This window comes from Sphaerodactylus townsendi, linkage group LG04 (genome assembly GCF_021028975.2).
Source record: "Sphaerodactylus townsendi isolate TG3544 linkage group LG04, MPM_Stown_v2.3, whole genome shotgun sequence".
Lineage (NCBI taxonomy): Eukaryota > Metazoa > Chordata > Lepidosauria > Squamata > Sphaerodactylidae > Sphaerodactylus > Sphaerodactylus townsendi.
This window is the reverse complement of record NC_059428.1, coordinates 157,441,303-157,464,798: the sequence shown is the minus strand read 5'-3', so window position 1 is coordinate 157,464,798 and position 23,496 is coordinate 157,441,303. Positions and strand designations below refer to the sequence as shown.

Here is a 23,496-nt window from a genome sequence, read left to right as displayed (position 1 = left end):
TTGTGTTTGATCTCCATCTGTTTTAAGGCTGGGGAAAGGGGGGGGTTAACAGTTCCGTCTGTTACCCTTGCCCTTTTTCCCTTCCCTGGTGTGTTGGGTTTTTGTTTGGGGGGGGGGGGAGTCTCATACAGTTCTCTTATAGTGTTACTTCTCTTGCTTGGTTGCTATGGACACTGCCTCTCAAATGAGTGATTCCGTTACAATCTCCCCCCCCCCCCAGTGTGTCTGGGAATCAGGCTTTGATGTGACAGGGATAGGAGCTGTAGCTTGTCCTCTTGTAGTTCCTCCACTGTTTCTAGGCTGCTTGCCTTTTTCTCGTCCCAAATTTCCCCTTCCTCATCAAAAGAGATATTTTTTTGCAGCACTTACTGCTAGGTTTTTATCATCAGCCTTGGCCCCTGGCGGGCATATTTTCCGGACACGTCCTGATTGAAACGTGGACGTTGGGGACGGAGTAGCTCTGAATGAGAGTGCTAACAGAATAGGTTTTTAGGTTCAAGAATTGGGGAAAGGCCTGTCTATTGACATCTTCTGTCCCATACTGGATCCTCTCTCCCCAGGGAGAGATGCATCAAATGCTCCTGTCCCTGGTAATATTACTTTTCAGGAGATATTACTTGTCTTCTACGCTCTGGCTGGCGGCCACACGCCCCCAGCTGCTAAGGCATTTTGTAGGCCTTAGTGAGCAGGAAGCACGCTTGGGTCTTTAGTATAAAAGTTGCTTGGAAAGTATAAAATTACAAACAGGAGCGCGTTTTGTAAGACGCTCTTAAAAACACGCAGCGGGCCCTTTGCGGTTAAATTGCTTGTTTTGGACGAGGGTGGGATGAAGCATGTTTAACAGGCCCAGTTTAACTTAGCTGGAATAGACTATAATGAAGCTAAATGAAAGGCTTAAGGCCATCAGTGGGGTAGAAGCGGAATAAGTATGTCTAGGACAGGGGCTGGATTCTATAAAGTAAGGCCGACTTTATGCAGATTAAAAATCGGCAGGAGGTAGCTTGTTCCCGTTATTAAGTTTCCGGTCCCTAAAATAATACTGAGCGAGGGAGAACTGAAGTTTGCTTTGACAGTAAGCCACATTCTTGTGAGTTCAGGCTCAGAATTTCTTTGGAAGGGCCTGAAAATTGGACAGTGACTGGTTGCTAAATGGGAGAGAAGTTAGAGAATGAGCTGGAGCCATTTATCATACTGCCTGTCAGGTGACTCATAAAGGAATATGTTCTGCAGCGCTCAAGCCTGTACTCCTGTTAACAGGAAATAAATTCTAAAAAGTGCAGTGCTTTGTGATTGACCGGAGGGGCATTTCCTTGAAGGTGTTGGAACCCAGGCAGCGTTTCCTGCCATTGGTCAGCTCCGTTCCCATGGTCTGATATTGATCAGCTATTCTGTATTGCTTGGCTTTTGTATATACTATTATTATGCCTGGCTATGCTGCTGTTACTGTGTGGGATTCTTCAGTGCCAGTTAATTGGCAACAGTGGGGATGTAAAATAAAATTCCAGGCAGTGGCTCGGTGATAGAAGAAGAAGAAGAAAAGTTTGGATTTATATCCCCCCTTTCTCTCCTGTAGGAGACTCAAAGGTGTTTACAATCTCCTTGCCCTTCCCCCCTCACAACAAACACCCTGTGAGGGAGGTGGGGCTGAGAGAGCTCGAAGAAGAAGAAGAAGAAGAAGAAGAAGAAGAAGAAGAAGAAGAAGAAGAAGAAGAAGAAGAAGAAGAAGAAGAAGAAGAAGAAGAAGAAGAAGATTCCCCCCTTTCTCTCCTGTAGGAGACTCAAAGGGGCTTACAATCACGTTGCCCTTCCCCCCTCACAACAAACACCCTGTGAGGTGGGTGGGGCTGAGAGAGCTCCGCAAAGCTGTGACTAGCCCAAGGTCACACAGCTGGTGTGTGTGGGAGTGCACAGGCTAATCTGAATTCCCTAGATAAGCCTCAACAGCTCAGGCGGCAGAGCTGGGAATCAAACCCGGTTCCTCCAGATTAGATACACGAGCTCTTAACCTCCTACGCCACTGCTGCTCCTGCGTTGCTTGTAGAAGCATCTGCGTCGCTTGTAGAAGACCCCAGGTTCGATTCCTGCCATCTCCAGTTAACCAAAAAAATCAGGCAGTGGGGAGATATTCTTGAGAAATGTGTGTGAGAGAGTAAGAGCGCCATGTCTATCCTGCTGTGTGGGCTGGAGAGGCAGCCTGCATCCCCCATAAAGGTGCGCCAGGTGTGATGGGTTATCAGCGCAATAAAAACTTTGGAAGTTCCTATTGCCTTTTTCTGGCTCCTTCCTCTGTATCGTTCTCTGTCCTTGTCCTTTCCCTCAGATTGCCTGCCTCAGGGCACAAAAGTTTGCTTGCCGTCACGCATTCCCAGAAGGTCCAAGGCACAGTTGGGTACAAGATGGATGACACGTGCCTTGGATTCTCTCCAGATGGTCACCGGGATATCCTCTCTTCCATCGGCACTGCTTAGGGCAAGCCAGCACCTAAGAAAGGCAGAGGTTTTCACTCAAGCTGCTCAAATCGCAATAGCCAGTCCCACTGATGGTTGCCCTTCACCTGGGCCCATCTCCAAATGCCACCTCCACCTGCCTCAACCCAAACTCCGCTTCACCAGACTCTCTCGGCTTCCCTCACTGCTGCACCCATCCTGCAGAAGAAGAGTTTGGATTTATATCCCCCCTTTCTCTCCTGCAGGAGACTCGAAGGGGCTTCCAATCTCCTTGCCCTTCCCCCCTCACAACAAGCACCCTGTGAGGTAAGTGGGGCTGAGAGAGCTCAGAAGACCTGTGACTTGCCCAGGGTCACCCAGCTGGCATGTGTCGGAGTGCACAGGCCAATCTGAATTCCCCAGGTAAGCCTCCACAGCTCAAGTGGCAGAGCTGGGAATCAAACCCAGTTCCTCCAGATTAGATACACGAGCTCTTAACCTCCTACGCCACTGCTGCTCCTGTGAGGGTCTACATGGAAGCATTGAAACTGGCTAGGAATGTCACCTTCCTCGTCCCCAAGAAGCGTGGGTTTTTCCATCTTACAGAGACCCAGGTCTTGTTGACTGTTCTCCTTCCTGCTGACACCAGCCAACTGTTTTCTCCTCCCACAGGCCCTTTTATCTCCCTTCCTTGGCCACTCCCAATTCCTGCCTCCCTGTGCTTACTCCTGAGTAGGCCCTTTCTCCCAAGGGCGCCTTAGGGAGCTAGTGGTGGTTGTTCTCCTGTCTGCTTCTGCATAGTCCCTGCCGCCCCACGTGATTCACCTCTCTGCTCTGTACCAGGACTGTTGATCCTTAAGGTTGTCCTCCTGCCCCAGGGCTAGGGTGTCCAGCGGTGTGGAAGGGCACGCACCTTCTTGCGCTGCATACAAAACAGGAACTAAATCGCCCTTGTGCATGTAGCTTTGGGAGAGGTTTACACATGGCTTTCTCTGAGCAGTCAAGCTCCCCCCGTTAAGAGAGCGGAGTGGGGCGGCTCTGTTGGCAGGTGGCTGGCTGCTTCCCTGAGCCCTTTGCTGAAAGAGATGCTATAGCTGGGGTGGGCAACCTATGGCGATCCAGCTTTTCATGGACTACAATTCCCATCAGCCCCTGCCAGCACGGCCAATTGAACATCTGGAGTGCCATAGGTTGGCCACCCCTTTGGGAAAGATGTTGTTGAAACATGAAAGGCCAAGAACTTAGATCCGTGGTGGCGAACCTTTGGCACTCCAGATGTTATGGACTACAATTCCCATCATCCCCTGCCAGCATGGCGATTGGCCATGCTGGCAGGGGATGATGGGAATTGTAGTCCATAACATCTGGAGTGCCAAAGGTTCGCCACCACTGACTTAGATAAAGGCTTATATATACCAAGCTGGGGATGTTTAGTTTGGTGAAGAGAAGGTGAAGAGGTGACCTGATAGCCCTGTTTAGATATCTGAAATGGGATGTCTTGTTGGTGAGGAAGCAAGCTTGTCTTCTGCTGCTCCAGAGACTCAGACCAGGAGCAGTGGGTTCAAGGTGAAGGAAAGGAGATTCCACCTAAACATCAGGAAAAACTTCCTGACAGTCAGGGCTGTTCGACAGTGGAAAGCACTGCCTCGGAGTGTGGTGGAGTCTCCTTCTTGGGAGGTTTTTAATCAGAGGCTGGGTGGCCATCTGTCAGGAGTTCTTTGATTGTGTGTTCCTGCATTGCAGGGGGTTGGACTTGACGGCCCTGCTGGTCTCTTCCAACTCTATGATTCTATATAGGCACGCCCTTACCTGTAACTAGAGTTGAGCCCTGGATCGGGCAAAGTGGAAAGGCACACACCTTGCTGCGCTAAAAGAGGACGCTCTCTTTCTAGGAATACTTCCAAGAGGTTGTAGGTTCACCAGAGCTTTTAATGTACACGCTGCAGACATTTTACGACGCGTAATTGAGTCATAGAAGGTTGAGGGTGGGATGTAGAGATTTTATGGCTGTATGGCATTTTAATTTTTTGTTTAATTGGATTTTTTATCCCACCCTTTCCCCACGAAAGCAGGGCTCCGGGCGCGTCGCAACAGATTGCCCTGTAATATGATAAATTCCGTACAATTTCCCACACAATAAAATGAGATTTTTTTACAAAATCGCAACTCCGTAAAACGTAACTACAAAACGACACCCTTAACGCAGTCGTGTATTGGAAGCAGCCTCGAGCCACACGGAAAAGCAGAATATAAAGGCCAAATCAGGAGCAGGGTGCGTACATGTGTGGGGTTGTCTCAGCTGGCTCACGGGCCTGCTAAGCCCTCTCAAGGCAGACACCTCACCCCACTGCGGGCATGCCAATCCAGGCATACCCTCAAGGCCATCTAGGGCCAGTTGAAGAAGAAGAGGAGTTTGGATTTATATCCCCCCTTTCTCTCCTGCAGGAGACTCAAAGGGGCTTACAATCTCCTTGCCCTTCCCCCTCATAACAAACACCCTGTGAGGTAGGTGGGGCTGAGAGAGCTCTGAGAAGCTGTGACTAGCCCAAGGTCACCCAGCTGGTGTGTGTGGGAGTGTACAGGCTAATCTGAATTCCCCAGATAAGCCTCCACAGCTCAGGCGGCAGAGCTGGGAATCAAACCCGGTTCCTCCAGATTAGATACACTCCCCACTAACTGACATGAAGCTGCCCTGGCACAGGTGTCAAACTCGCGGCCTTCCAGATGTCATGGACTACAGTTCCCATCATCCCCTGCCAGCATGGTGCTGGCAGGGAATGATGGGAATTGTAGTCCATAACATCCGGAGGGCCGCGAGTCTGACACCTATGAAAGCTGCCTTATTTTGACACAGTATCTCTTCAAACTGGCAGTCTCTGTCCAGGGTCTTGGGTTATCTCAAGTAAACCCATTGACCTTTAGTAGGCTCAGAAGGGCAGAGGAGAAACAGCAATCATGTTTATTAAAACAGAAGAGACCTAGTTAGACAAGAGCTGGTTAGTAACCCTCAGGCCTGTCTACAGGGGAATTGTGGCCACATTGCCAGACGACAACATGGCGGAGGCATTGCTTGCGTCATTTGTGCTTGAGAAAGGGGCTTTTATTTTTTTTTACGACTGAGTCTGCTTCGTGTAGCAAAAGAACATGGGAAGCTGAATTTGACCTGTCTTTAGGACTAATAAAAGGAAACATTTCTTCATGCAACGCGTGATTGGTGTCTGGAATATGCTGCCGCAGGAGGTGGTGATGGCCACTAACCTGGATAGCTTTAAAAGGGGCTTGGACAGATCGATGGAGGAGAAGTCGATCTGTGGCTACCAGTCTTGATCCTCCTCGATCTGAGGTTGCAAATGCCTTAGCAGACCAGGTGCTTGGCAGCAGCAGCAGCAGCAGGCCATTGCTTTCACCTCCTGCCTATGAGCTCCCAAAGGCACCTGGTGGGCCACTGCAAGTAGCAGAGTGCTGGACTGGATGGACTCTGGTCTGATCCAGCAGGCTCTTTCTTATGTTCTTAAGGCCATTGCTTTCACCTCCTGCCTATGAGCTCCCAAAGGCACCTGGTGGGCCACTGCGAGTAGCAGAGTGCTGGACTGGATGGACTCTGGTCTGATCCAGCAGGTTCTTTCTTGTATTCTTATGTTCTTTGCCGCCCGTCACAAAGGTGTTTCTCTTCCTGCTTTTTTTTTCAGAGATGAACAATGACCATAGTTGACAAAGTGTCTGAGTCCTCCAACCCTTCTGCCTGTCAGAAGCAGCCTTTCAGCTCCCTGGTGCTGGCTTCTGGAGATATGGACGCAGGCTCTCCGGGGTGGAGCACTGCGTCTTCTCTAGAAGCTCCGAAACACAAGATCTCCTTGGGACCAGTGCCGGGAGCTGCCGTTTATTCCAATTCATCCGTTCCTGAAAAGTCCAAGCCCTCCACTCAGAAAGAGTCGTGTGAGTCCTAGTTTATAGATCTGACACTCAAACGTCTGGGATGTTTCTCCTGGTATCGCGGCGTGCAGGAGTTCCTTCTGCAGATGATCTTGCTCTGTTTCTCATTTTAAATGCTGAAGACTCAGTGAGAATATGTATTGTCGAAGGCTTTCACGGCCGGAATCACTGGGGTGCTGTGTGGTTTCCGGGCTGTATGGCCGTGTTCTAGCAGCATTCTCTCCTGACGTTTCGCCTGCATCTGTGGCTGGCATCTCTGAAGATGCCAGCCACAGATGCAGGCAAAACATCAGGAGAGAAACATCAGGAGAGAATGCTGCTAGGACAAGGCCATGCAGCCCGGAAACCACACAGCACCCCACTCAGTGAGAATGTTACATAGTGTGTTAACTGACCACCCTTCCTGATCTTCCTTCTGTCCCATACGCCTTACGTGGTTCCTGTCCAGGGGGAAGCTGTGATGTGGATCAGCGGGGCAAATTCTCTCGTAGGACCACCACTCCTTCTGTGCAGCTGTATCTCTGGGGTCCCTGGAGGATTTAGGAGTGCGGGAGCATCCCGTCTTCTGTTCCTCTAGTAAGCTCAGCAACCAGAGATCTCATCTTAGCAAGTTAAGCTAAGTCGAAAACTTGTATAAGGTTTATAGTAGAAACTTGTACAAGGAAGAGTTACCCTTTGTAACCTGGTGCAGATTCGCAGGGTACTTGCTGTAAATTACCGTATATACTCATGTATAAGTCAAATTTTTCAGCACATTTTTAATGGTGAAAAAGCTCCCCTCGACTTATATGCGGGTCATTAAAATTTTTTGTGTATTTTTACTTTGCCGGCCAGCAGGGCTAGCAACACCATGCTAGCAACACCAAAATTTCAGGGTACCCTCAGAAGACACTCCTGATGATACCAGCCATGTTTGGTAAAGTTTGGTTCAGGGGGTCCAAAGTTATGGACCCCCAAAGGAGCTGCCCCCATTCCCCATTGTTTTCAATGGGAGCTATTAGTAGATGGGGCTACCCCTTTGAGGGTCCATAACTTTGGACCCTCTGAACCAAACTTCACCAAACCTGGCTGGTCTCATCAGGAGAGTCTCTTTATGATACCAGCCAAGTTTGGTGAAGTATGGGTCAGGGGATCCAAAGTTATTGATCCCCAAAAGGGTGCCCCATCCCCCATTGTTTTTCCATTTCTTATAATATCTCTCTTAAAATCTAAGTTGGGTTACATTTGGACATATAGATGATGATGAGGAATCCAGTTTTGAAGGATTTTAACTCCTGTGTTTTAGCTTGGTTGCTGATTGAGCTAAGGTTTTTGTACTTTTAAAGTTACTGTTGAGACCATATTGTTCTTGTTGACCCTCTTTTCCACTTACAGAGCCAGTTTACTGTTTTTCTTTGAAATAAATATTCAAAAACATTTAACCTACTGATGCCTCAATTGATGTAATTTTATTGGTATCTATTTTTATTTTTGAAATTTACCAGCAGCTGCTGCATTTCCCACCCTCGACTTATACGCGAGTCAATAAGTTTTCCCATTTTTTTGTGGTAAAATTAAGTGCCTCGACTTATATGCGGGTCGGCTTATACACGAGTATATACGGTACTCAGAATGAGGAAACTGCGAGGACAAAAAAAACATGGAAGTATCTGCACTTGTTTCTCTGGGCTGGTTTCTCGGTTGACCTTTTGAAAAAGAACCGCTTCCTGTTGATGGTGCTTAAAAGCCATCTGAGCGTCTGCTGGGGTCTCGGGTTTAACGATCTCCGTGTCTTTCGGACACGTTTCTCTGGTAGCTCTCGGCGATGGCATCGCACCCCCGCAGAAAGTCCTCTTCCCGGCGGAGAAGGTGTGCCTGAAATGGCAGAAAACGCACCGAGTCGGAGCCGGCCTCCAGAACCTCGGCAACACATGTTTCCTCAATTCCGCTCTGCAGTGTCTGACCTACACGGCCCCTCTGGCCAACTACATGCTGTCCCATGAACACTCCAAAACCTGTGAGTACCTCTTCATGTCTGGGCTGCTTCTCTTTGACCTCTGAACAAGAGAGGCTGGAACGTTTCAAAACCAAGGCTTTGTTTTGACTTACTGGGGTAGGCTCAAAGATTGCTGGGCAGGCCAAAATCCAAAAGGGGGAGAGTTTGGGGACGGAGGGGTTAAATGAACCCACCCACAAGCCACCACTGCGCATTGAAGTCCAAAACTGTGCCGTATAGTTCCGGGCTCCCAACTGGACTTGTGATTCTCGAGCACCTTCTCTTCGTCTGCTGCTTCCAGATGCTTTATGGCAAACCATCTTTGAAATGGAGGGGGCTTTAAAAAAAGTTTGCAGTATGGGTTGTGGGGGACAAGTCTGCTGCTGAAAGCGGGGAGGTAGCCCCCAACCCCCCTGGGGCATGCCAAAGCACTGGGGAAGACAAAAGGATCTCAGCCAGTCACATTTCCCCCTTTGAAATGTACATTAGCAATTCAGAGATACTCACCCATTTTATGCACTTTGTGAAAATCTTAAGCGTGCCTAGAGAAGGCAGGAGATCTGCCTTTTGTTTCTCCTGGGAACTTAGCCTCTCAGCTGCAAAGCAGCAATACTGGGGAAGAGAATTCTTGGTTTTATTTCATGCCGGTTCATAAAAACGTTCACTTACTACAAGTAACACAGCAATACATTAGTTAAAATATCTGTTATCCAGAATGTCATGTGTATCAAATAAAATGCGTTCGCGCCGGTCCTCCCGTCGGCCAGAAGAAGTCGATTGCACAGTTTTGCCATGATGCTTTTTCCAAGAGAAAGGAAAAACGGTTCAAACGAGATGTTAAGAGAATGCATTTCCTAAACATAAATGATCCATTAAGATGAATGAAGATTGGTCAGTTTTAAAAATACAATTATCAGCCCTTTTCCCAGCATCCCGAGAATGGCTGCCCTTTCTCCCGGAAGGGTCTCCCGTTACTCTCTATTGTTGCTTTGTTGCGTGGTCATGAAGTGATCCCATGTTCTCTCGGGACATTTTTGGAAATGCGAAATGGCATTTGTGCAGAATAGCAAAATAGCCTTTGTGCGAAATAGCAAAATCCACTTTCAAACAGTTGTGAAAGTGGATCGAGAGTGCATTATCCGCACGTGCGGAAAGGGCCGCAGGGAGGGAGGATGGAACCCGTGCAAGAACCGTTCTGTTTTGTTTGCTGCGTGTGGTCCTCCGCCGCCCAAGGGTTTGTGGGGTTCCAATGTGGCATGTTCTTCCACGCAGGTCACGAGCAGGGGTTCTGCATGATGTGCACCATGCAGTCTCATATCACCCAAGCCTTCTCCAACTCTGGCACCATCATCAAGCCAATGGCCGTCATCAACGACCTCAGACGTAAGCCAACTTTCAAAACAAGCCTCGGTTTGGGGGGTGGGGGACGTAGTTGACGCTGTTAGCTTGCAGCAAGATCTTCATACGCCTTTATGCTCGTGTCGGTTTTCTTTGCTAGATGTCCGCGCCATTTCTTTATGTAGACTGACATGTCATCTCTTCCTGTGCTTATCAGGGATAGCAAAACATTTCCGTTTCGGAAATCAGGAAGACGCACACGAATTCCTTCGCTACACTGTTGACGCTATGCAGAAAGCATGTCTGAACGGAAGCAACAAGTGAGTTATTAGCAGAATTCTTGTACTGGTTTTTTTCCCCCATGTTCTCTAGCACGCAAACTGTATGTGAGGGGTTTTTTTTCCTTTTAAGTAACGAACCTCTTTTTTATAACCTGCTTCCAGGTTGGACAGACACTCACAAGCCACTACGCTCATTTATCAAATATTTGGAGGATACCTGCGATCTAGAGGTATGGTTTATCAGTGTCTTTCTGCTTAGAACACGGGGACTTTCGTTCTTAACTGCTGTGTACTGTGCTAAACACCTTTGTTTTCATTTCAGTAAAGTGCATGAATTGCAAAGGAGTTTCTGATACTTTTGATCCCTACCTGGATATTCCACTGGAGATAAAGGTACGAGAACTTGGGATTGTGAGGGAGAAATGCTATTCATGGGTGCATAGATTCATTGAGGTGGGAAATATTTTGAAGCGACTCTTCTTCTGGACTCTGAACCAAAATGGTGTAGTGGTTAAGAGCAGATGGATTCTAGTCTGGAGAACTGGGTTTGACTCCCCACTCCTCCACCTGAGTGGCAGAGGCTTATCTGGTGAACTCCTACATTCCTGCTGGGTGACCTTGGGCTAGTCACAGCTCTTTCTGAACTCTCTCAGCCCCACCTATCTCACAAGGTGTCTGTTGTGGGGAGAGGAAGGGACAGGAACTTGTAAGCCACCTTGAGTCTCCTTACAGGAGAGAAAGGTGGGGTATAAATCCAAACTCTTCTTATTCTAAAAACATGTGAAACTCACTCTTCTCTCTCTCTCTTTTTTAATAGACAGCTCAAAGTGTTAACAAAGCTCTGGAGCAGTTTGTCAAACCAGAACAACTAGATGGTGAAAATGCTTATAAATGTAGCAAGTAAGAAGGAAGCACATCTCATTCTTTGATAAATCTGATTTGATCCCATGTGTCTTGAAACCTATTTGAAAGAACCTGGCTTGCATTTGATCCTCGGCTGCCAGGCAAAAGAGCACTCTCTGGCATCATAAATAGCTCATTTGTCGTTTGTGATGGTATAGTACAACATGCGCTCTCGCTTTGAGTTTTTCAAAATGGGTTTAGGAAATGTGTACGCACCCCTTTCCAGACCAGCTTGAGTCAACTCACAACAATTAAAAAAAACCCCAAGCAAACAGACAATAAATGCATCATCGGTAAAAGCGTATTACATAGGTGTCAAACTCGCGGCCCTCCAGATGTTATGGAGAACAGCTCCGATCATCCCCTGCCAGCATCATGCAGGGGGTGATGGGAGCTGTACTCCATAACATGCTGGCAGGGGATGATGGGAACTGTAGTACATAACATCTGGAGGGCCACGAGTTTGACACCTGTGCGCTAGAACAATCCAAATCAGCAACATAAATAAACCAAGCCAATAAAAGCAAGCTGGGGCTTAAAAGCCCATAAAATAGGACAGCCTTAAATGCTGTTTACGAAATAGTCCTGAGGACATAATACAGGTAGAAAAGGGGGAACTGCCTCATTCAAAGCCTGAATTAAATGTTTTTGACATAGTGTGCAAAGAAAAGTAGGTGCCAGGTGACCCTCGGAGGGCAAGGGCATTCCATGAGTGAGAGGCCACCACCATGCCCTGCCTCTTGCCACTGGTATCCTAACCTCTGCAGGCACAGAGAGCAGGGCTTGAGAAAAGGATCAGAACCGGTGGGCTGGGAAAGTACCCCAGCCCCAAGCCATCTAAGGCAGTGATGGTGAACCTTTTTGAGACCAAGTGCCCAAATTGCAACCCAAACCCCACTTATTTATCGCAAAGTGCCAACCCGGCAATTTAATCTGAAAACTGAGGTTTTAGTTTAGAAAAAGCCGGCTAGCTCCCTCTTCCTCCGCCCCACCCGCTTGAGCAGGGACCAGACTGCTCTAGCCTCCAGCAAATCCCGCGCACACCGCTCTGTGCCTCTCTAGCATCTCTGCCTCCTCTGCCCCCCCCCCTCGGGCAGCAACCACCTGGAGAACAGGCACCAGGCCCGCCAGCCGAGTTCTGCCTGCTCACCGCGGTGCACGCACGTCGTTCTCAGTGGCCTAGGCCAGCCTAGGTGCGTGTGGGGTGTGTGTGTGATTTTCTGCCCCCAACATGACGAACTCTGTGTGTGCGTGCCCACAGAAAGGGCTCTGAGTGCCACCTCTGGCACCCATGCCATAGGTTTGCCATCACTGATCTAAGGCCTCAGAGACAAGAACCAGTGTTTGAACTATACCTAGAAACAAATCTTTGCAGCGCGAGCCATTTTGAGAAGCTTCGTTCTCAAAATGATGCAGTAAACTTATGAAAATCCAAGTCTTGGATCCACGCTAATTTCCAGCGACTGCACACTGTCATTTGAGCTTCGGGGAAACAGGATGAGCGTGCGGGTAAAATAGTCCTGGAAAATGATCCTGCCATCTTGCGTTTGTGTTTTAGGTGTAAAAAGATGGTTCCTGCCTCAAAGAGATTCACAATCCATCGGTCGTCGAACGTTCTCACCCTGTCCCTTAAACGATTTGCAAATTTCAGCGGTGGGAAAATTACAAAGGTAACGAGACTTGAGTGCTGCAGTTATACCTGAGTTAGATTTTTGTAGTATCAGACAAGCATGTGAGGCCTGTAAAACTACGCCGTGCCACTTTGGTTGCAGGGCAGCAGCGGGAAAAGTTGCTGACGGGTTAACAGTGCCCTCTGATTTTATTTCTGTTGGTCACAGCCAAGTTCCTTGATATCAAAGACAATTGCTGGCCTTACTATGCATGCTTCGTAGAGTCGCTTTTTCATTTCTTTGTTCTGTCCACGGTAAAATCTGGATTGCCCTTTTGTTTTAAGCAGCACGTAGCTTCTGCTTATTCGGGTTTTTAATTAGACAGGACGTGAATTATTTCTTCTGCTAAAATCACCTCTGAAAAAATGTGCATCTCCCATTTCTGTTGCAGGAAGTGAAATATCCTGAATATTTGGACATCCGCCCATACATGTCCCAGCCAAACGGAGAGCCAATTATTTATGTGTTATACGCTGTCCTGGTCCACACTGGCTTCAGCTGCCATGCCGGTCATTACTACTGCTACATCAAGGTAAATATTCTCTCTCCGGTCACGTCAAGCCATGTTTGATGCTTTGCTCCCTTCTGCTTCCATTAGGGGACAGCGCCTGAGGGGACGGTCGGCTCCCCCCTCCCCATTAACACAAACAAAACCAAAAGGGGAAGAAGAACGATCAATCTGGGAAACCCGGTCACCAAAGTTGACAAAAAGCCTCATAGCAGAATGGATGCTCATGGGTTGCAGACGATAAATTGGCAAAACTTTAATACATGGCAAATGGTAAAAAGATATCATTGCAACATGCCGTGTCAGAATTCCAGATGTACGCCCAGACTCAAAAAGGTTGGGGGTCCTTTTTGTATATCGCGTCCCTCCGAATGTTATGGACTACAGTTCCCATCATCCCCTGCCAGTATGATGTAGTCCATAACATCTGGAGGGCTGCGAGGTTGACACCTGTGTCTGAAAAGGTACAACTTGTGCTGTACCTTCCTTCCACTAGATGGCATTCTCTCTTTGGGCCAAGGTGGAGATTTTTCTTTTCCTTGGGTTGAAAATTAATGGGGCGCAGTATGGCAAGGGGGAAAAGAGAAGAAACCGGTATATTGTTGCTGCATGTTTATGTTCCCCGGCTGCTAAGCCTACTCGAGGTTTGGAACTGGGGGGTTGTACGCCTCCCTCGCGGGTCTTGGCTACTGGCTGCCTTGACTGGAAGCACCTCGTCAGGGTCACCATAACTGCGCACCCGACGCAGCTAAGTTACAACTAACTTACAATGGCGGGTCCTTTCGTCTTCCCGATTTCTGCAGGCCAGTAACGGGCAGTGGTACCAGATGAACGATTCCATTGTCTCCAACAGCGACATCCGATCTGTTCTGAACCAGCAAGCGTATGTTCTTTTTTATATCAGGTAATGTCAAAACGCTCCAGACGATTGCTGCAGCAGCAGCTAGCAAGCAAGTTGGGTCTTTTGTTAGTCTTTGTTAACACAATCGGGATCAACGTTGGCATGTTAAAATATCAGCCGTGGCTGAATATTACTGTAAGATCTCTGCAGTTAGGTGTGCCAGTATTTATGCCCTGCTTTTCTCCCTAAAGAGGAACCAAAGTGGCTTATATCACATCATCAGCATCCTTTATTGGCATAACAAGTGGCTTACATTCTACTGTGATAATTGATTATCCCTCTAGATTGGGCCTGCTCTACCTCATAGTGTGGCTGGTTGAGGTTAAATCATTCTGATCTTCCAATTGGCCAGGCTGGCAGGGGCTGATGGGAATTGTAGTCCATAACATCTGGAGTGCCAAAGGTTCACCACCACTGGCCTAGAGGATTCGTGAATGTGATTCTAAACCAGTGGTGGCGAACCTATGGCACGAGTGCCAGAGGTGGCACTCAGAGCCCTCTTTGTGGGCACACACGCCGTCTCCCCAGTTTGGCCACTTGGCAGTGGCATAGCGCCAAGGGGGTGAGGGGCGCGTGATGCACTGGGAATGCACCTCTGTGGGGCACGGCAAGAGCATTCCAGGGGTGTGATGGGTGAATTTCAGAGCATTCTGGGCACGTTCCAGGGCAGGGCAGGGGCAGAAGGAGCGCGTGGCAGGGGTGCAGGACGCAGGCGTGCCCCGTACAGAGTCTCCCCTTGTTCTGTCCTGGCACTCAGTCTCTAAAAGGTTTGCCATCACTGTTCTAAGAACATAAGAACACGCCAGCTGGATCAGACCAAAGTCCATCTAGTCCAGCTCTCTGCTACTCGCAGTGGCCCACCAGGTGCCTTGGGGAGCTCACATGTAGGATGTGAACGCAATGGCCTTCTGCGGCTGTTGCTCCCGATCACCTGGTCTGCTAAGGCATTTGCAATCTCAGATCAAGGAGGATCAAGATTGGTAGCCATAAATCGACTTCTCCTCCATAAATCTGTCCAAGCCCCTTTTAAAGCTATCCAGGTTAGTGGCCATCACCACCTCCTGTGGCAGCATATTCCAAACACCAATCACACGTTGCGTGAAGAAGTGTTTCCTTTTATTAGTCCTAATTCTTCCCCCCAGCATTTTCAATGAATGCCCCTGGTTCTAGTATTGTGAGAAAGAGAGAAAAATTTCTCTCTGTCAACATTTTCTACCCCATGCATAATTTTATAGACTTCAATCATATCCCCCCTCAGCCGCCTCCTCTCCAAACTAACGAGTCCCAAACGCTGCAGCCTCTCCTCATAGGGAAGGTGCTCCAGTCCCTCAATCATCCTTGTTGCCCTTCTCTGCACTTTTTCTATCTCCTCAATATCCTTTTTGAGATGCGGTGACCAGAACTGGACACAGTACTCCAAGTGCGGTCGCACCACTGCTTTATATAAGGGCATGACAATCTTTGCAGTTTTATTATCAATTCCTTTTCTAATGATCCCCAGCATAGAGTTTGCCTTTTTTACAGCTGCCATGCATTGAGTTGACATTCCCATGGAACTATCAACTAAGACGCCTAAATCCCTTTCCTGGTCTGTGACTGATAGCACTGACCCCTGTAGCGTGTATGTGAAGTTTGGATTTTTTGCCCCTATGTGCATCACTTTACATTTTGCTACATTGAACTGCATTTGCCATTTCTGGGCCCACTCACCTAATTTATCAAGGTCCGCTTGGAGCTCTTCGCAATCCTTTGTGGTTCTCACCACCCTACATAATTTGGTATCATCTGCAAACTTGGCCACCACGCTACCCACCCCTACTTCCAGGTCATTTTCTAAACCAAGCTAGGAAGGCTTTGGTGCCCCAGTCTCCCCTGGATGGTGACGATAAGATTCAAGCGGACGGGCTTGACAGCAGGCCGCTCGCTTTGTTCCCCGGCAGGTCCCACGATGTGAAGAACGGCAACGAACACATGCATTCCGCTCACACCCCCGGGCAGTCTTCGCCCCGACCGGTGATCAACCAGCGGGTGGTGAATAACAAGCAAACAACGCCGGGTTTCATTGGGCCTCAGCTCCCGCCACACATGATGAAGGTAAATCCTCTCTTAAAGCGGCGATATGAAGCAAGATACGCGGCGATACGAAGCAGGCCAGGGTTTTACCCACTTCAGCAGTGGCATAGGAGGTTAAGAGCTCGTGTATCTAATCTGGAGGAACCAGGTTTGATTCCCAGCTCTGCCGCCTGAGCTGTGGAGGCTTATCTGGGGAATTCAGATTCGCCTGTACACTCCCACACTCGCCAGCTGGGTGACCTTGGGCTAGTCACAGCTTCTCGGAGCTCTCTCAGCCCCATCTACCTCACAGGGTGTTTGTTGTGAGGGGGGAAGGGCAAGGAGATTGTCAGCCCCTTTGAGTCTCCTGCAGGAGAGAAAGGGGGGATATAAATCCAAACTCCTCCTCCCCCCCTCCTCCTCCTCTTCTTCTTCTTCTTCATAAACACCCCAATCCTATGCAGAGCTACTCTGGCCTGGAAACAAACTTGTTATGATGTGGTGTTTGGGGGGAGCATCTGTGCCCAGGATTTGCAAATGGGAAGAACCCAAGTAATGCGATACCGTGATTTGGTGTTACGTTTGAACAATGCAGGGAAGGATGTTTCCTTTTAAAAAAACACACAAAACAACCCAACATAATTGGAATGCGGTTCTTTTCATTTTTCCTGCATTCGTAACCACTGCACCATGAGGGCCAGCGTGGTGTCGTGGTTAAGAGCAGGTGCACTTTAATCTGGAGAACCGGGTTTGATTCCTTGCTCTGCCACTTGAGTTGTGGAAACTGGGGAACCAGATTAGCTTGTACGCTCCAACACATGCCAGCTGGGTGACCTTGGGCTAGTCACAGTTCTTCGGAGCTCTCTCAGCCCCACCCACCTCACAGGGTGTTTGTTGGGAGGGGGGGAAAGGCAAGGAGATTGTAAGCCCCTTTGAGTCTCTTTACAGGAGAGAAAGGGGGGGGATATAAATCCAACTCTTCTTCTTCTTCCCGAAATCATCTTTGTGTTTTTTAATCATTGCAGAATTCGAACCACGTGAACGGAACTGGACCGCTGAAGGAAACGCCCAGCAGTTCTGTGGCGAGCCCTAGCAGCGTGCCCCTCAACAGGCCGTCTTCCACTCCCCAAGCCAGCACCATCCCAAACTGGACGATAAACAGGCCGCCAACGGCGACCAACCCCGACCCTTCGAAAAAGAAAATAACCATCAGTATTAACAAGCTGTCCGCTCGCCAAACCGCCTCTCACAACACCTGCCCCGCGGAGAACCTCGGCAAGCCGGCCCCTTCTTCGACCGTTTCCAACCCTTCCGCGGTGCAGTCTACCTCAAGCGCGTCCGCCGTCTCGGCTGCTAGCAGAATCCCCAAGCCGCCGCCGCCTCCCGGCGAAACGTGTCCCACACCGGTGGCGAACGGCAAGCCCAAGCTGAACCCGAGCACGCTGGTCCCGTACGGGGCTGAATCGTCGGAAGACTCGGACGAGGAGCCAAAGGGGCCGGTGTTGGAGAACGGCCACGCCAACCCTTTCAATGGGGTCCTGTCGGGAAGTGCGGCCATTTCGCCAGAGAGCTCCTGCACGTCCTGCCGCGGTGCGGACGAGGAGGCGGCACTGCTGCACAAGCCGCCCAAAAATGTTGCTGTCAATGGTGCTATTGGTGTCGACGAGGCTCCGAAAGAAAATGGGCTCCCCCCCGAGGACGCTGCTTGTCCAGCCAAGCCGGTGAAACCTGCAGAAAACCCGTTCTCGAAAGCCAACGGATTGCACGGGAAAGTGAGTTTTGTTTCCGCCACAGTTCCTTTGGCAGCTCAGAGTTCCTTGTGAGGAAGGTTGGGTGAACCAGGAACATGCTTCCTAGCATGAATTCATCTCCTCTTCTTTAGTTTGGGGAGGGGGAGTCTAGGGCAGTGATGGCGAACCTATGGCACGGGTGCCAGAGATGGCACTCAGAGCCCTCTCTGTGGGCACGCACAAACAGAGTCGCCCCCCAACACATTTAGGCTGGCCTGGGCCGCTGGGCTCATTAGCATTAAACCTAAGACCTAGTTTTGGGGAAGCAGTGTAGGTAACCCTGTTAAGCGCTGATAAACCCCACTGATTTTCATAGGAAGAAGCGCGATCCTTTACCTGGGAGTAAGCTCGGTTGCTGGCAATGGGGCTTGCTTCTGAGTAAACCCTCCTAGGGTTGTGATTCACCCATTCAAAGCGTTGCACGGTTGCTTCAAAGCAAAGCCACCAACTACCACCAAGCTTACTCCTGAGTAACACACGCCTCGGAGCCAACCATTTTTTCTAAACCAAAACCTCAGTATTCAGGTTAAATTACCGCGTTGGCACTTTGCGATAAATAAGTGGGTTTTGGATTGCAATTTGGGCACTCGGTCTCAAAAGGGTTCGCCATCACTGATCTAGGGGGACGGTTGCGGGGCTTGAGAACTTGAGGATCGTGTGTCTGGTGTGTGGCTATGTATACTGTGGTCTGTTTATCCAGGGGAAAGAAATGAGACCGTTAGCTAATGACTATGTCTGTCTAACCTGCCTTCCAGGATTGTCACAAGGATAAAATTAGAGGGGATGTGTAGGTAGAACCACACACACAGGCTCCTCAGAAAGCAAGTGTGATATAAATGCGAGGAAAGGAATGTGGAGGGGTTGTGTTGTTGTGTGGACACACACATATTTGTGCAGACAGCAGGTCATGATGTTCAGATTGGTGTGGGGTGGTATGAAGTACAGCCTTTGGTCACTCTGACTAGCCTTGGGCATTAAGCACAGTGCTACATTGTATCTCTTTATTTTATTTTTTATTTTATTGGATTTATATCCCACCCTCTCCCCAGCCGGCATTGCAGGACTCTGGGTTTTTCTCTTAACAGATAGTTTGTGCTGTGTGTTGTAAGTTGGTTCCTGCTGAGTAATTCTGCTTTCAATTAACATGTCACGTTTAAAGTTTACGTTGGTTTTCAGCTTTCTACAAGTCACATCTTGTCGCGTGCCTATTGGATGTTTCACTGTGACTGACGGTGCTTAGTCTGCAAAATCTGCCTTGAGTCCCAGTGAGACAGGCAGGCTGGTGTACTGGTTAAGAGCAGGTGCATTCTAATCTGGAGGAACCGGGTTTGATTCCCCGCTCTGCCACTTGAGCTGTGGAGGCTTATCTGGGGAATTCACACACGCCACACACGCCTGTTCTTCTGAGCTCTCTCAGCCCCACCTACCTCACAAGGTGTTTATTGTGGGGGGGAAGGGAAAGGAGTTTGTAAGCCCCTTTGAGTCTCCTTACAGGGAGAGAAAAGGGGGATATAAATCCAAACTCTTCTTCTCTATATAAATAAATATGTTAAATGATTTCACTTCTATATAAATAAGTATGTTAAATGATTTCACTTCCAGATGGGAGCCCAGGTTTGGCTGTTAAAGAGTTGCATGTATGCAGGCATCGTGCAAAAACCGTAGTGGTATTTATACTATTTGCTCCTAGCAGGATTCTGGAGCGTGCCATCTTTGATTTACTTCCTCGGGTTCTGCAAGTTTATTTTAACCCTTTCTGCTTTCAATAACAGGGACCACCTACTGCTTTGCCCCCGGTTCCCGAAGACAGGGTCTTGGACTCCTTCAGATACAATCAACTAAAAACGCCACCAGAAGAAATAAGGTACAACAATCTTGCCTTTTCCGAATATGTTTTTATTAGAAAGGGTGTTAGAAGATTTCACCAGAGCTTGAAAGATCTCTGTGGTATTCTGTCCACCTGGGCTTTCATCATGGAAAACTTAGAAAAAAGTCACTGTATTTGCCTATATAAAATGTCTTGCCTATATTTTCCTGTGACCTTCTCTGCTCCGGATCCATGCAAGGTCATCTTGGGTTGGATCCTAGCTGCTGCAGAAGGCTGATAACTCCATTTCATCATCTTGAGACCTGCTTCCCGAAAACATTGACTTGCGTGACCAGTGGCCTTTTATCAGGAATTCTTGAAAATGAACCAGTTTGTCGAGACACAAAGCTGTCGTGGGTTGCTCTGTGAAACCACACGCTGGCAATTGCCAGATACAGACACCCTTCCAAACAACACCCTTTCACGCAATTCATAGCACAAGTATGTCGTGAAATTCTCACTGCTCACTGTGCATCTCCCTTCCTGACTACCTTTAAGAAATCTTGATTTTTCTTATTTGAGTCCAGTTGTACTTTTAAAAAAAAATCCAAAATGGTACTGTTGTTGCAGTTTTAATATATGTGAATGGGATCATTTTAATATTTTGTGGTGAGCAGCCCTGAGCCAACCCCGCTCAGGAGGGGGCGGCGGGATAGAAGTCTAATAAATAAATAAAATAAATAATTCAAAGAGGTCAACGAAACGTTTAGGTTATAAGCTTTAGAGAGCAATAGGAACTCTTATACCCTGTTGATCTTTAAGGGGCTATTGGACTCAAGTCTTGTTCTTCCGCTGCAAACCAACCCACCTGATATGTAATTGTCTTGTTTGCAGCGCAAGCGGAGCAGAGAAAACCTCTGAAGAGGACGGCTGTTTGGAAGCCTCGGGCAGCGTCAGTAAGAGAATCCCCTGTGACACGGCGGTCCAGATCCTCACCAATCTTCTTGGCAGCATCAAGGAACTCCCGGCTCCTTCCAACCCCAGCCCCGCTTCTACCAAAGATGAACCCTGTGAAAACGTTGCTGTGGAAATGCCAAATTCGCATCTGGACAGCAGTGGGCAGTATGAGCCTCAGTCGAACTCCCTTGAAGCCGAAGCAGAATTCCCTCTAGAAGGCGACCTGGAGGATCACGCAGCAAAAACAAAAGGACCAAAAGAAGAGAAAGACGCTTGGAAAAAGAGTCCCGTGCACTTCCGAGAGACACCCGAGGGTGCAGAAAAACTGGCCCAGAGCCCTTTTAGAAAGTCTGACGCTGAAAGCCGACCTCTCAAGGTTGTCACTCTGAACGGGGTAGAGAAAAGCCAAGAAACACAGAACGGCGTGAAGAACGTCGCGGATCCTGCACTCCCTGAGGAGTCTTCCTCCACAAGGCTTGACGCAGGGAACCAAAGTTTGAAAGAGGAGGACGGGCCAAGAGGGGGGAGCGAAGGTCTCAGAGAACAGGCAGAACAGCAGCAGGAGCAACAGCCCCGTTCACAGTCAAAGGAGAAAGTTTTCGCCTCCAAAAAACCCGACAGGGAGCACTACCGCAGCAAACGAGACCGCTCGGAAAGCGAAGAGCGGGAGGCCAGCCGCAGCCAGATCGATGGGCACTTCCACAAGAAAAGGTGTTCCCACAGCAGAGAACGAACGAAGCAGGAGTATTCGCGAAGGGAATACTACAACGGAAGCAAGTACCGGTTCCCCTCGAGCCTTGAACCGGGGCGAGGTTCAGGGAAGTACTCCCATTCCACGTCCCACAGCAGAGGGAAAATGGATCCCGAAAGGAGTCGCTATTGCCCCTGGAAAGGTGAGCCATTATGGAGCAGGACGAGTTATCACCAGGATATCCCAAGGAAGTGGGAAAAATACCGGCCCGACAACTACTATTACCCTTCCCATGTAGCAAGGAGTAGCCAGGATAGAAAATTCTGTCACGACGAGAGGGACTATAACAAATCAAGTCACATGTACAACAAACCATACAAAGATTATTCGTACAAAAGCCGATGGACTTACGACCCAGCAGAGAAGGAAAGAGAGAGGTACCACGACAGCAGTTCGAAAGCAGATGTGTACCGCTACCCAATTCCCGCCCAGCACCTGGAGAAATATCCCCACGGGAGAGAGGCGCCCCTGACCGAGGAACACTATTTGCATCCAGCCGCTGAACACTTGAAGGACAGGAAGAGAAAGTGCCCCAGCCCGGAGGGCAGCAACAGCAACCCTGAAAAGAAACGCCGGAGGAGCTCGCTGAGCGAACCTCTCGAGGAGCCGAAAAGCAAAAAGCGCAAGAAGTCGAAGAAGAAGAAAAAGTCAAAGGATAAACACCGAGAGAGAGATTGCAGGTCAGCGACAAGAGAGCGTTTCCCCTTGGTTTTTTCATAGATGTCCTTTGAAGTGTCACCTTGTAGATTTTCCTGTTCACCTGTCTCCTTTTTCTTCAGGCACCACCAGGACTCGGATCCCTCCGCGTCGAGCTCCGAGGCAGAGGCCCACAGGCACAAGAAGAAGAAGAAGAAAAAGAAGAAGCGCGCAAAAAGATCCGAAAGTTGCGAAGAACCTCTAGTGCCCCACCTCCCCAAGCCGGCGAGCGCGGAAGCCGGCGCCCTCAAAACCTGGGAGGCAGACAAAGCTTTATCCAAAGCGTGTCGAAAACGTGGCGGCCAGCCCCAAGACGGAGTGGCCGAGGCCTACTGGAAATCGAAGTGCATAGAAGGCAGCGCCGGGGAGGGCTGCGTCTTCACTACAGATCAAGTTGGTAAGAGACTGGAAGGGGACATCCTAAGGGTGGAGCAGAGGGAGATAATGTCTAGGGTTGGGGGGGGGGGGGAACTGGACCCCTCCCCACAAGGTTGCTTCTCTATCCGTAAGGCAACTTTTTTATTTTCCCTGTCCTCCAAAGTTTTGGCACCCTGGACCCTAGAGAAGGAGAAGAAGAGTTTGGATTCATACCCCACCTTTCCCTCCTATAAAGAGACTCAAGGTGACTTGCAAGCTCCTTCCCCTTCCTCTCCTCACATTTCTCTCCTGCAAGGAGACTTAAGTTGGCTTATAAGCTCCTTTCCCTTGTGAGACACCTTGTGAGGTAGGTGGGGCTGAGAGTTCAGAGACAAGTTTGACTAGCCCAAGGTCACCCAGCAGGAATGAAGGAGTGCGGAAACACATCTGGTTCACCAGAGAAGCCTCTGCCACTAAGGTGGAGGAGTGGGGAATTAAAACACAGTTCTCCAGATTAGAATCCACCTGCACTTAACCACTACACCACGCTGCTTAGGCCTGGTTAATACTTGGATAGGGAAGACCACCAAGGAAGTCCCGGGTTGCCACATGGGGGTAGGCCACTGGAATCCATTTCTGTTTGTCCCTTGCAGTGAAAACCCTAAAGGTCGGCTGTGACTTGACAACATATTCTATCACCAGGCTGGGATAAATGCTTCTAAAAGCTGTCGAGGGGAAACCGTTTCACAGAGCCCAATTCGAACAACACTCCGGATACATCAACACTTCTTGCTTGGAATTTTGATCATTGTGGACGTTTTCCATTTCAGCTGCTGGGAATTTTGCTGGGAATTTTGTTCATTGTGGATGTTTTCCATTTCAGCTGCTACCGAGGCACCTTTTCATAAAGACTGCAGCTGGACAGTCTCTAGGTCTTCAAACAATGACTTTCCATATGAAGAAGAAATCAGATGGTAAGCACAAGCAACTAACTGTCCTACGTACGGGGTGCTGTGTGGTTTCCGGGCTGTATGGCCGTGTTCTAGCAGCATTCTCTCCTGACGTTTCGCCTGCATCTGTGGCTGGCATCTTCAGAGGAAGATCCTCTGAAGATGCCAGCCACAGATGCAGGCGAAACGTCAGGAGAGAAT

The 23,496-nt window shown here is 49.0% G+C and overlaps 1 protein-coding gene across 1 annotated transcript in view; it reads left to right on the top strand.

Annotated features, from left to right (window-relative positions):
- USP42 (ubiquitin specific peptidase 42) overlaps positions 1–23,496 on the top strand; it is a 28,545-nt gene that overhangs the window by 2,561 nt on the left and 2,488 nt on the right. Inside the window, exons 2-17 of the mRNA XM_048494335.1 lie at positions 6,116–6,362; positions 8,155–8,355; positions 9,607–9,717; positions 9,890–9,992; positions 10,116–10,183; positions 10,276–10,346; positions 10,771–10,853; positions 12,415–12,526; positions 12,918–13,058; positions 13,838–13,938; positions 15,876–16,029; positions 17,013–17,759; positions 19,550–19,641; positions 20,479–21,972; positions 22,072–22,385; positions 23,229–23,319. Of these exons, the coding sequence (XP_048350292.1) occupies positions 6,125–6,362; positions 8,155–8,355; positions 9,607–9,717; positions 9,890–9,992; positions 10,116–10,183; positions 10,276–10,346; positions 10,771–10,853; positions 12,415–12,526; positions 12,918–13,058; positions 13,838–13,938; positions 15,876–16,029; positions 17,013–17,759; positions 19,550–19,641; positions 20,479–21,972; positions 22,072–22,385; positions 23,229–23,319 (4,121 nt within the window). The 5' untranslated portion in view covers positions 6,116–6,124. The remainder of the gene's footprint in view (positions 1–6,115; positions 6,363–8,154; positions 8,356–9,606; positions 9,718–9,889; positions 9,993–10,115; positions 10,184–10,275; positions 10,347–10,770; positions 10,854–12,414; positions 12,527–12,917; positions 13,059–13,837; positions 13,939–15,875; positions 16,030–17,012; positions 17,760–19,549; positions 19,642–20,478; positions 21,973–22,071; positions 22,386–23,228; positions 23,320–23,496) is intronic.